General features: G+C 44.0%; 1 protein-coding gene across 2 annotated transcripts; it reads left to right on the forward strand.

Annotated features, from left to right (window-relative positions):
* Positions 1-293: 293 nt before the first annotated feature.
* MESR6 (misexpression suppressor of ras 6) lies at positions 294-8,199 on the forward strand. Of its 2 annotated transcripts, none has more exons than XM_070531623.1 (3): positions 294-801; positions 1,813-2,127; positions 7,010-8,199. In XM_070531623.1, exons 1-3 carry the CDS (start codon positions 481-483, stop codon positions 7,481-7,483), a joined length of 1,110 nt encoding a protein of 369 aa, XP_070387724.1. In that variant the 5' UTR covers positions 294-480; the 3' UTR covers positions 7,484-8,199. The 2 variants fall into 2 exon arrangements, with proteins under 2 accessions (XP_070387724.1, XP_070387725.1); XM_070531624.1 differs by having other exon boundaries at positions 7,070-8,199.
* Positions 8,200-12,895: the final 4,696 nt, after the last annotated feature.

Raw genomic sequence — 12,895 nt, forward strand, 5'->3', positions numbered from 1 at the left:
TTTATTACACGCATATAGCGTGGAAAGATGAATTACTCACGCTCTAAGTGGGCACGGAATACGAACCGCTTCGCAGCGCAGCCGGCTCCGTAAAGACAGACGCCATGAAAATGAGCGGATGTGACATCACGGGTTATAGCGGACGTGACGTCATGGGTGAACGTAGACATTTCGGGCACCTTTCGTCTGCTGTGCCCCGGGCACAGCAGACACTGCTGGCCGTGACCGTGACCGGTCACGGTCACGGTCACGTGACCGTGACCGTGACCGTGCTATGACCGTGACCGTGACCGTGCTATGGTCACGTGGCCGTGACCATAGCACCATAGCATATAGGTTTTCTGTGTCCGTAGGTGTTTTAAGCCACTGTCTGAGCATAAACTGTAAACTTGTTGGAATCCATGCTTGCGCCGCGTGCTGGGCTTGCTTGCTTGCTTTGTTTCAAATGAACGCGTGAACACCGGCGGCACATTTAGTACAATGGGTCGCGCTATTCCGGTTCATGTGGTTGAGCCACACTTTCATGCATTGGATCATATCTACCGTGCCATTGGGTCCAAGAAATTGAACTTCGATGGCCTGCTACTGATTCATTTCGACGCCCATCCGGACCTTGTAATTCCTCCCCAGCTCGAACCGCTAAAGATCCAGGACCGTGAGCATGTGATGTCATCTATTGACATTGAAAGCTGGATTATGCCCGGTGCTTTGGCAGGTCACTTTGACCGCCTGCTTTGGGTTCGTTCACCCTGGTCAGACCAATTGCCCGACGGAGACCACTGCTTTCTAATTGGCGAAAAGGCAAGTTCAACAGTGCTTCGCTTGCATGAAGCTTCAAGCCAGGATTCAGCTACGCATGCTCCATCGTTTCGGTTGAGCCTTTATGTGTGTTTCCTCGTTCCCCAGTGCTGTCAGCTTTGTCAAGTCCGGTTTGCGTACAGTTAACTTACTTTGCTTGTTTTGGGAACTGCGGGTGTTGCCAATGTTATGTTGAGCGATAACTTTCTTGCATTTATGCTCTGCACAGAACACATTTTAGATGTGCCATATTTGCCCTGTCATATTAAGAATGCGTTGCTGGCAAAATATTTATGCGCAGGAAGACTACCAAATTATGGTCAAATGTTCTAAAGTATGTTCTAAATGTCGTACAAGTGACTAAGAATTCCTAGCGTGGTTGGCAACGCCTCGTATGGGAAATTGCTGCGGAAGCAAGCATACCCCATGGTAACTTGCCATCACTTAACTGTAACCTGGGGTACAGTTTCATACCTTATAGTTAAACCCTATGCGATAGTTAGGAGGGAAACAGGACGAGTGCTAAATTCCATTACGTTTACTGCCGTTCCCTGTATTTCTGTGACTTTACGCTCTACAAAAGTCAAGCCAACAATGCCGAACGTGTGTCCTTATCCGGGATGCATGTTGTGCTAAACTTCGCAAGTACCATTCATTGAAAAGAGTGAGTGAGCTGATTAGCCGCTCCATGAGTTAGACCCGCGGCGGTTGCTTAGTAGCTATGGCATCGGGCTGCTTAGCACGAGGTCGCGAGCTCGAATCCCGCCCACGGCGGCCGAATTGCGATGGGGGCGAAATGGGACACCCGTGTATTTAGATTTTGTGAGTAAGTAGGTGCACGTTAGAGAACCCCAGGTGGTCAAAATTTCCGGAGTCCCCCCACTATGGCGTGTCTCATGATCAGGTCGTGGTTTCGGTATGTAAAACCCCATAATGTAATTTTAAAAAATTTTCCATTAGCCATCACGCACTAGCAAAAACACTTATCCTTGCAGCCTTATACGTGTTTTCCAGGATGGACGTGCCAAGGTTTCCAGTGCACTGCCATACTTCCTGAGTGAGTGTGCTTGGGCACCTAGTGAAGAGCTGTCCGGTGCACACGGGGTGACACTGAGGGTGCGGCCCCTGGACTGGCTACTCAAGCAGCGAGCCCTGGATGAGACCTGGCGGCCAAGCAGCTCACGACAGCTGGTGCTTGACATCGACCTTGACTTTTACAGCACGCAGGACCCCTTCTCACTCATGTTCACTGCCAGCCAGATGGCCATGCTGCGAAAACTTTACCACTGGGACTGGCCAAAAGATGTGCGTGATGCACAGAAAGTCAAGGTCGGTTGCCACACCACTTAGGTAGCCTTAAAAGCTGTGTAACATTACACAATCGATCATAGAATATGTGGATGCCCCTGTTAGTAGTTGAAATTAGCTGATAAAGGATATCAATCACGTTTCTAGTTGTGCTAGGCCACCACTTACACACTTGAGCTGCATTTACATACGAAAGCAACAGCAGTGTATTGCCCTTCGTTTTAAACAAGCAGGAGCCCATCTCTGGAGAGAGCGTTTCGCTGGTGAGATGAGAGCACAGGCGAGCAACTGTCTCACTTTTACTCTCTCCCTCTATGCAATATTCCAATGTTTACTTTTGCTTACCGTCCTTGATCTGCCCCTCTTGCGGCCCATAATTCGATTTGCTTTCCTAGCACATTACCGCCGTGTACATAGATCCAATGGTCAAGAAATGCAACGTGCCACTTGCCGCATTGATATAAATGCAGCTTTAGTGTCTTGGTGCACATGTGCACATTGTGGATGCAGTCATGTGCAAGAAATGATTCCAGTAGAGAAACAGGGACTGAACATGGCATCTGGCATAATTTTCTGTTATTTTCTAACAGGTAAATGTAAATTAATTTTAATTGCGTAGTAAAGGCACTGTTCTGGCAAGGTTCGTATTGATTCACAATGATGACCACATCCCTGGCAGTATGTTCGAGCACCATCAAACAGTCTCAGGAGGAAAGCAAGCTGTCCCTTTGTTATTGGGCCAAGCAGTGACAATAACAGCACGCATGTTCTTTTTATTGCTAGCAGCCCATGGCATTTATTGCATACTAGCATCAAGGAAACACACTGCTCCGCGCAGCAAGCGTGAGATGAACGGCTTGGTTTGGCTACTGAGACTGTTTAATGGCACTACTGTCCCGCGAATGGTATGTAGCATTCGCGGATAGCAGTGCCATCAAACAGCCATATAAATTTCACCTTCTATTGAGCGATGGTCGACATGCAAGACTGCTTCCGATACATATGTGAAAACCCTGAAACTTGCAAAGAACAACTTTTTGTCGTCTACCATCTATTTTGAAAACAAATGTTTTCAAAATAGATGGTAGAAATAGAATAAATGTTTCAAAACAAATCCTAATCTTGATCCACATGTCTTTAGATGGATTCAATCTTTCCTTCTCAACCGTTGGCAGTTTGTTTTCACTAATGGCACAACCTCACCGCTTACTAAAGTCCTAGCGGGTGTACCACAAGGATCCATCCTCGGACCACTTCTATTTTTAATTTATATTAATGACCTTCCGTCCACCCTATCTTCTTCCATCCACCTTTTTGCTGACGACTGTGTAATTTTCCGAGAAATATGTAACCTCAAGGACATTAATACTCTCCAAACCCCGATCTTAATTTGGTCTCTAACTGGTGCAAAATGTGGAAAATGGAATTAAATATTAACAAATGTAAGTTCATGCGTGTTTCTCGCTGCTCTAACACTTCCCCTTCTTATTGTCTTAATGGCATTCCTCTTGATTTCTTTGCATCGTATAAATATCTAGGTGTACATATATCATGAAACTTAATATGGAATGGCCATACTAATACGTTACCAATAACGCTAATTGCACGTTAGGGTATTTACGTCGCAACTTCTCTGCTGCTCCGTCGTCCTTAAAACTCCTACTTTACAAATCACTAATATGAGCTAAACTTGAATACGCGTGTTCTATATGGGACCCTGGGCATGAAAATCTTGTATCTTCTCTCGAACTTATACAATATAACTCCGCTTCATCTTTTCAAAAAACAACCGTACCACAAGTATCACAGCTGTGAAAACCCCCTAACCTTTCTCTCCCACCTTTAAAAAGCTCGCTGGAAAATCGGTCCCCTCACTCTATTCCACAAGGGATATCATCACATTACGCTACACGACGATTTTATTTCACCACCGGAATACTTCTCCCATCGCATTGATCATCGGCACATGGTTGGCATAAAAAAATTCAAAACTAAAGCTTTTTTTCATTCCTGCCTTCCCCAGACATCTGTCGAATGGAACTGCCTCCCTCCCAATATTGCAGCCATTCAAGATAATCAACGATTTCGCGATGCACTAACAACCTTTGTTTATTTTGGAGAACGTTGAAATTATGTTCCAACAAAATTCACTGTATTGTATTGATTGCATTTGTAACCTATATTACCCACTCCCCTCTGTAATGCCTTTGGCCCTGAGGGTATAATAAATAAATAAATAAATAAATAAATAAATAAATAAATAAATAAATAAATAAATCAGTGAATGAATAAATAAATAAATAAACAAACAAACAAACTCTATATATAATTACTGTATATGGCTCTAGCACATGTAGGTGCACAGTCACATGTTGTTTTTCATATTTTGCGATCTTTCTCTCTTTGCTGGGAAAGTAAACATATCTGTACCTTGCTGGAAACACCTCATTTTGACAGCTCTTACAATTCCTTGCAATCCGCTAATTGACATCTTGCCAATTATAATGATTACTTTTAATTACTGATTGTATGGCAGGGACTAAAATATTACTGCTGGTTTCTCAGCAAGACCCTAAACAAGCAGTTGGTCTTATTCGCATATAATAATCTTGCCTTTTTTAAAAACCTGCTGGTGCATGATAGTTGAGACACCCTGTATACCGTATGTGAGTGTGTGTTCAGAGAGAGCAATGATTATTACCAGTCAGGTGTGCCATGCCCAAATTTCAACTATGTCTGCCAGTTAATTGCCCTGGCACATTCACATAACTGGGACATCAGTAACACGAGCACGCAGCTATGGATTCCTGTGGCCTGTCGACAGCAGCTAAATCAAACCTCCAGGGGGGGGGGGGGGGGGTAACAAAGATACATCAACAATAACTAGGTGAGTTGAAATGTGTTATAAACACATCTAGAATAAGGGAAAGGAAATTCAAAGCTTGATGGCGTTCCATTTAACTGTGTAAACTAAAGACCTTGTGGTGCAGGACTGATATGGTTGCCATGGAACATTTAAGTGCGTAAGCATTTCTATGCCTACCTAACAAGGAAACCCATCTGTTAGTCACGTAAAGCAAATCGCTATAAAAAAAGAATGTATAAAGCAAAACAAATTCGAAAAGAAAAACATTGGCGGCGGCGAATTTCGAACCTACGCCGCCATGCTCAGAGGCCGAGTGTCTTACCCACTGGGCAAAACGCCCATGCTCGCTGAAGGCGACTATATCTTAACCATATGAATGTGTCGTACCAGCGGTACAAAACAAATGGCAAAAGAGAACAGTTTCTATGAAGGCTGTCAAAAGATTTGGCGATGCGGAATAAAAGCCATCTCTAGGACTACATGTAGAGCCGACTTGGAGCATTGTACACAGGAAAATTCTGATTTTGGGAAAATTTAGTACCAAATATGCCACGTCCCCGATGAGTTTTGGTGGTTGCGGGATGCGCCTTCCGTTGGAGGCGTTCCTTCGCCGACCGAAATGCCGCAGATCTGTGAGTACTCATGTACTTCATTTCACACAATGCAGACAGATAAGCAGTCAGTGAGTTGATAAGGAGTGATGAAGGGTTATATGAGACTCATCACTGTTGATAATGGTTCTATGGGGATGAATAAGGTGCTAAAGAGCGATAAGGACTTTTAATGGTCAGAGCAATTCTGAAAAAAAGCTTAAAATGAATTGATAAGAATCGAGGATCAAATCATGTCCAATAGGGGTTGATAAGGATTGGATCAATTGCGATAAGGTCGATACTGACTGATAAGGGTTGACAAAGCTCCAATTGAGTTTTATAAGATTGATAACTGATAAGGGTTGATAAGGCTCGGATCTAGTCCGAAACGGGTTGACTAGGGTTCATACTTGTCATATCAAGTTTCATAACATTAATAACGATGCTGGGCTGCATGGAGATGAGCAAGTGGCACAATGCTTACGTATACTTAAACTATCAGAGGAGTTTCTGGGTGACAAGAACTTTATTTAGAGTGTCCTGAGGAACTCGATTGGGGGGACCGAAGGCTCCCCGATCAAGTTGGTGGCTCCGCCCACGACGGGACAGGGAGGTGGTGACTCTCCGCGACGTCGCGGGCCCTCTGGACGGCCTGTAGTTGGTTTGTGAAATCCGAGCTCTTCAGCAAGGCGTCCCACTTGGACTTGTTATGGAAGTCGGAGCCCGCGTTGTACGGGCACAGCCAGAGCATGTGGTCGAAGGAGCAGCACGCGTGACCGCATTTGGAGCACGATTGCGGGAAGTTCGGGTCTATCCAACTCAGCGCTCTAGGGGTGAGGTAGGATCTCGTCTGTAAAAGTCTGAAAGTAACAGCCTGAGCCCTGTTGAGTTTCGGGCTGAGGGGAGGGAATTTTCTTCTGCTTAGTCTGTAATGTGATGTAATTTCATGAAAGGTCGTAAGATTATCTTTGAAGGAGCAATCCTGCGGGAGAGCCGGACCGTTATCTCGGGCGCGGTTCGTGAATTCACGCGCCAGGCAGTTGGCCCGCTCGTTAGGGTTGCAACCCGCTTGGTTAGTTACATCGTTCATGTGCGCCGGGAACCACGCTAATGTATGACCTCCAATGTGACGATGTCGGCTGCGTATTTACAGACTAGAGCGGACGAGAAAGCCCTAACCGCCGTGCGCGAGTCGGAGAAAATGGTCGCTGGGCCTTTTGCGGCTTGAAGAGCCAAGGCTATCGCGGTTTCCTCCGCCTCATTCGCGTGTTTAGCGTAAATTGATGCGGCGCTGATAAGTGTACCGCGCGCGTCAACGACCGTGATTGCAAACCTGTCTCCGCTGCCATATTTGGCGGCGTCGACGAAGAATGCGTGAATATTTTTCTTTTGAAACCCCATCAATGTTTTCCTCTATAATCAACTTTTTGCCACACTGCTGCAGGAAGCTCAAGATGGTCGTGCTAGGCAACTTGAACACCTGAGGACCTGTCTTAACTACCAGTTGCAGGACAGCAAGAACTTGGAGCAGCCAGTCGATGAAAACAGCCTCGGAGAGCCTTCGTACACAGCTGAGCTGGTGGCTTTATGCAGTGACCTGAAGGAACGTCCTCCAATAGGAGAAACTCTGCATGCAGACTTGGTTCACGATGCTGGTTGCACGTGCGACTTGGATTCTACATTACCTCACCACCGAAGCTCAAAGCAGGAAGTCTTGGATCTCATCGCCAGCACAGCTCGTTTTCTCCAGAGCTTGTGTGCAGCACCAGCAGTGATAACGATAGCTCGTTCCAGCATTGATGCTTACTGTCCGCCGGAAGAAGTCGACTTCATTCAGCATTCAGTGATTGACATGCTTAAGAGTGTGTATGGTGAACTGGACGTGCAGTTAGATTATGACAGTGCTGGTGATGCATAATTTTTTACACATTGTAGGAATCGAAATGCGAGTGTGTAAAGCTGTTAGTGTGCAAAATATGGGCGATGTTCATGTGACCGGTTCAAAGTTATAGTATAAATACCGCCTTTCTGAGGTGCCTGCAATGTTCCTGTGTGTGCTATTTTTGAAGTTGTATTTCAGAAAATTATGAAACTGATTTGCAAGTAATGTGAGGAATTCTTTTGAAAAGAAATTTGTGTAATCAACCAAGCTTTCCAATTTGAAACTGTATGGCCAATGTTTCTACTGTCACTCATTCTAGGCGTTTTTCAATATTGCAGTGATGGAGAGTGCAAAAGTACCTGCTTTCGAGGTTTGTGGTTGATCTAGTCAACATTGTAAACAGGCTTTTCATGTATTTTTGGCAAGGACACATTGCATTGTAGGCCATATCGGGAAGAGGAATAATGCATAACAAATTGAGGACTAATAAGGTCCCGCAACACTGTTATGTGTTGTTCTTTCCAGAATGTACAATAAACATTTGTGAAGCTTGAATTGGGCTGCCACTGCTTGAAGTCAAATTTGCAATTTCGCAGCAGAATGTCATAACTATTCTGGCAGCTCAGAATTGTTTTTTCTGAAAAATGACTGCCTTCAATTTTGAAATATAAACATATGCATTAGTTTTTAAATGGGAGGTGAAAACTCTTGTGAACTAACCACATTGTGAAATAAAGATCTGTTTTTGTCTACTTGGATAAATAAATAGGTTGCTCAAATGTAGTTTGTACAGCTGTAGTTTGTAGCTTTGTAGCTGTAACTTTGACAACTATGCAGGGCCAGTATTTTGCAGCGATGCTTTTTCCAATGCCTTTTGGTGCTTTTGATGTTTGTGAGTGGCCATGTTCCAGGCCCCGCACGGGCCAGAGCATGTCCACTAGCGAACGCTAAATGCACCGGAAGGTATTCGCATCCGGAAATGGCATCGTTACAAAATACCGGGCCAGATATTTGAATACTTTGTGAAAAATTTGCTAAGAACTAGTTCAGCCCTTGAGCTGCTTCTACCAAAGAATAGCCAAGATATGACCTTGTTTATGGGTGCTTGTTAGAAACAAGCATCCGAGAAAGATATGACAAAGTGTATATGCATAAATCAGAACCACACTCCCAGAATATATCTAATCCACCCAGTGTGTGTGGAGGAGGGCTGGGCAGAGAAAATTGAGTAAAATATAGCTTGAGCTATGGCAGATAACTGCAGCATTGCATGACCTTAGCAAATTTGTATCTTGATCATGTTTTCAACATTTGACATGCTAAATTAGGTGCAGCTGCTCAACAATCCAAACTGTTTTGGTTTCTTTGTCTGAATTTGCACTATAAATGTACTTATGCTGGTCACATGCCATTTTAATTTGGTTTATTTAGCATTGTTCAAGGTGTCTAAACATCAGAGAAAAACCTGGGGAAGCTGTCCTCGGGGAAATTGGCAGTTCTCGAAAATTTTGGGGGAAAACTGCATTTTTACCCTGGTGGCTTTTAACCGTGGAAATTCGTACCTACAGTGGTTAGGGAAAAGCTAGTGGTATGCCAGACGGAAGCAAATTTCTTGAAGTGCACCTATGCAATCTGCTGGTTTTGTGAGTGAGCCTGGCTTGGGTGGTTGGAATATTGTGAAACACACAATTAAAGGGACACTAGGGAAAATATCAAGCTGAACTAGGCCATAAATTATTTGTCTAAAGGTGTATCATCATTTTCTGTGTGCCAATATATCACTTTGTTGCTAGCTGGTGCTCCTTAGTTTGAAATAGCCCTGCTAAAACAGATGAGTTCATGTAATCTACATGCACCTTCCCTCTCTCTCTGAGTGAGCCAGTGCTGATGTCACACCAGAGGTTCCATAGTCCACATCAGGTGTCGCCACTTCGGTTTTCTCATTTTGTCACAAAACTCTGTTCTTGCTACAAATGATGAATTCGTTATTACAAAAGCTTAGTCTTTCAATCTAGTTCGACTGAATATTTTTCTGTAGTGTTCCTTAAAGTAAATCCCAGCGTATTTACAGCTTACTGATAGTAGTTGTGCTGAATATTATGAGCTGCTATAGTAACTTTGCAAGCGATAAACCATCCATTTTGTCCTTGCACTGGAAAAATTGAGGAATACAAAAGTGCAGACATTGTAGTACTTCATCAAACTAATTGTCATTTCAAATATCTGCCAACAAAGGCTTCCTGGTTGCCTGCCACCATGCTATTGTAGTGCTACTACAAACGTGTTAGCCAAAGACTACGGAAAAATGTATATGCAGTTTTTCTGTGATACTTTACCTGGAGTTCCATTGTCCGGAGATGGATTTCTCTGTATCTCAAATAAAGCTACTACTGAGAGCATCAATAATAAAACAAGAAACTTAAAAATTGGGTTCTTGTTTCTCTTCAACATAAAAGCTTTTATATAAACAGCTACTTCTTATGTAAGAAGCTGCTAACCAGAAACAGATGAATTTATACTGGTAAAACCTATTTTCATGCAAGTTTACCTTCCATCACTAGTCGGGTGGAATGAGGTATGCTCCTTCATTTTCTTTAGCTATGAAATGCAGGTTGTAGGGGTTGGAGGACGGACTTCGGGATGAAAAACAAACTTGGGAGGGTTTATTTTACATTATATACAGAGAGGTGAGAGTCAAGTAACAGTCGTACAGTCATTACGGGCCGGCAGCAACTCGGACGCTGCGGCCCGCGGCAAGAAGTTCGAGAGAGGTGAATCAGGGAATCAGGGAATGCTCTGGTCTCTCTGGAATGCTTCTTTTAAACTCTTCGAGAACTGGAAGTCGCGTCATGTTCGACCAATGGGAGGGTCCGCTCAGATGACGCCATTTTCAGCCAATGGTTGGCGCCCGTATCGCGTTGTCACACCCGGCGGCTCTCTGCGGTCTTGCCTCGCAGACTTGCAATGCGCTTCTTCAAAGGAGGAGAAGTGGGGGCGCTCATGCTCCATTGTCCGAGGGCCCACCTGCTCCCGGTGCTACGGCCCCGCAGCAGTAGCAAATGTCTTCTTCAAAGGCGATGAAGGGGGACGATTGGGCTCCATTGTCCGAGGGCTCCTCTAGTCCCGGCGGTACGGCTCCGCTGTGGTAGCAAATGCCTTCTTCAAAGGCTACCGGTGCGACGCTGCCAGACCTTCTCGGTAAGTCACAGCCGTCCGGCTGTCACGGCGCATTACCGCCATCTTGGTTTGGCACCCACTTTACTTCCAACAATGCCGTGCTATCCCCTCGCTTTCTGGAAGAGTCAAGCAGAGAATAGCTACCGGCGGCTTACAAACTTGTTGGCTCGTGCGCTCCTCTCGAATGTGCTGCGATTCGATGTGGTCCGGGGGAACTTGAAGTAGGCGCAGGAAACAGCTCCATATCTAACAAGGTATATAGACATGCATAAGAACCCCGAAATAGCCAAAAATTAGGCACAACCAGGCAAACTGACATCCTCAGATATCGCGCAAACAACCCGACTATAAAATTAAGATGTTTTTATTCTCCAAACATCTTAAAATTAGACTTAGCACAATGCTGCACCTCGTTTTCAAGCAGCAAAACAGTTGCTTTGTATCTATCTCACGGCTCGCATAACACCAACACGAGCCTAATCTACCATGTTGCTTGCCTAGTAAAAGAGGTTTGGACCTGCTTGTAATATGCAGCTTTTGATGATAGGTAGAGGAGAGAAAAGTATGAACTAAGGGTGTACAAATATTCAGTATTTAAGATGTTAATCATAGTTCATGCTATTTGATTCAACAGTTCACTGTTTGAAATTGCATAGCATTTGTTACTGATTGAGTACTGTATACAGTAGAAGCTTGTAGCACGTAGTTGGCGGGGGACGAGGTACGCACTAAGCGATGTACTAATTAACCGACAATGGCATATGAGCGGCTACAGACTTGCTGGCCAAAAAAGTTAATTCTTGCTCAAGCACACATGCAGACAAATTTATTTCCGAGCAGGCAGCAAAAGTGATTTTCACTTGCTGCCGTGGCGGCCTTGCGGCGATGATGGCATCATCAAATTATGGCAACGGTGCGAGCCCGTTTCTCCATCAGGCCCTACTTCTCTGCGAGCACCTTCATGACACTCTATACACTAGCTATGTCAGATACAGAAGGGCCATCATCCATGAGGACAACATGGAAGTGCTAGAAGCTATAGGAGCAGGAAACGCATCATGGCTGTGATATTTTGACATCACTATCGGTGGCGACTGCACTCTAGGAAAGGTCTTTGTGCTGCAATTTCACAATCTATGGTCTGCGCGCATGACGTTTTGCCAATTCCACGCTTGTAAACGCCTAAAGATGAATTAAATATTAAGCACTAACTGTTTGGCATGCATAAAGTGACTACAGCTTGAGTGGTCAGCCAGTACATGCTCAATGGCAACAGGGCAGGGGACTAAATTCAAAACGCAATTACTTACCAAGTGAGCACATATTAATAAGGTTTTCCTGTAATACATGACAGTTGCAGTTGACCAAGAGAAAGACGATGCACCCGAAGGCTTCCGAATGATAGAACTGTAGAACAGATGATGTTGCACAGATGAACCAGTTCTTATGCGAGCACATCGCAGAAATAATTTTGGCTGAGTAGTTCCCAGTCGCTAAATAAGCAAGCATCACAGTAGCAGCTTATGAAATTGGTGCGCCGATTTAGACAAATTTGGCCAATCTCACCATGATTGAATCTTTTAAAACGATGTGCATAACATGGTGCTTAGTATTAGTACACATGGCTCCTTCAGTAAGCACAGCACACTACTATGTGCATCTAGTGACACGATACTTTGTTTCATTGGCACTGGTAAGCCATATATCGTCACATTTACAAGCTTTCGAGCTGACCTGACATCTAGTTAACAGCATTTCAAGCATCAAATAATGTAAACAAGCTTTTCTTTTTTCCCAGCAGACTAGGAAACATTTATATTTGACATTTAAATTTAGGCATAGTCAATATTTGATTTGATATTTGAAAGTAATTTTTCTTGACTATTACATTGGATTTGATCAGAAAATTTCGCTGTTCAAACATCCCTAATACTGACACATGAATTAACCACCAAGTACCTTGGCAGAGTAGCTGAAAGTGAACATAAAAAGCAGATTGCTGCTCATGGTCTCTAAGCCATGCTCCTCACCCAGGGGACAAAACCAAAGGTGTAAAAACTACATTCAAGAGCAAATATGAGCACAATATTTTATTGTCACATTGATAATGATATTCTTGCTTAGTGCATTTGTATCCACTGAGATGCCAATGAAATGCAATTAGTAATGAAGATTACAAGACGGCTGTTGAACTTCATCTTCACCATGAAGGAGCATAAGCATTTCAGTGTTTTTAGTAATGGAATATTGTAGAAAGTGACAGTTCCGTAA

The sequence above is a fragment of the Dermacentor albipictus genome, chromosome 1 (genome assembly GCF_038994185.2).
Source record: "Dermacentor albipictus isolate Rhodes 1998 colony chromosome 1, USDA_Dalb.pri_finalv2, whole genome shotgun sequence".
In the NCBI taxonomy this organism is placed as follows: Eukaryota; Metazoa; Arthropoda; class Arachnida; order Ixodida; family Ixodidae; genus Dermacentor; species Dermacentor albipictus.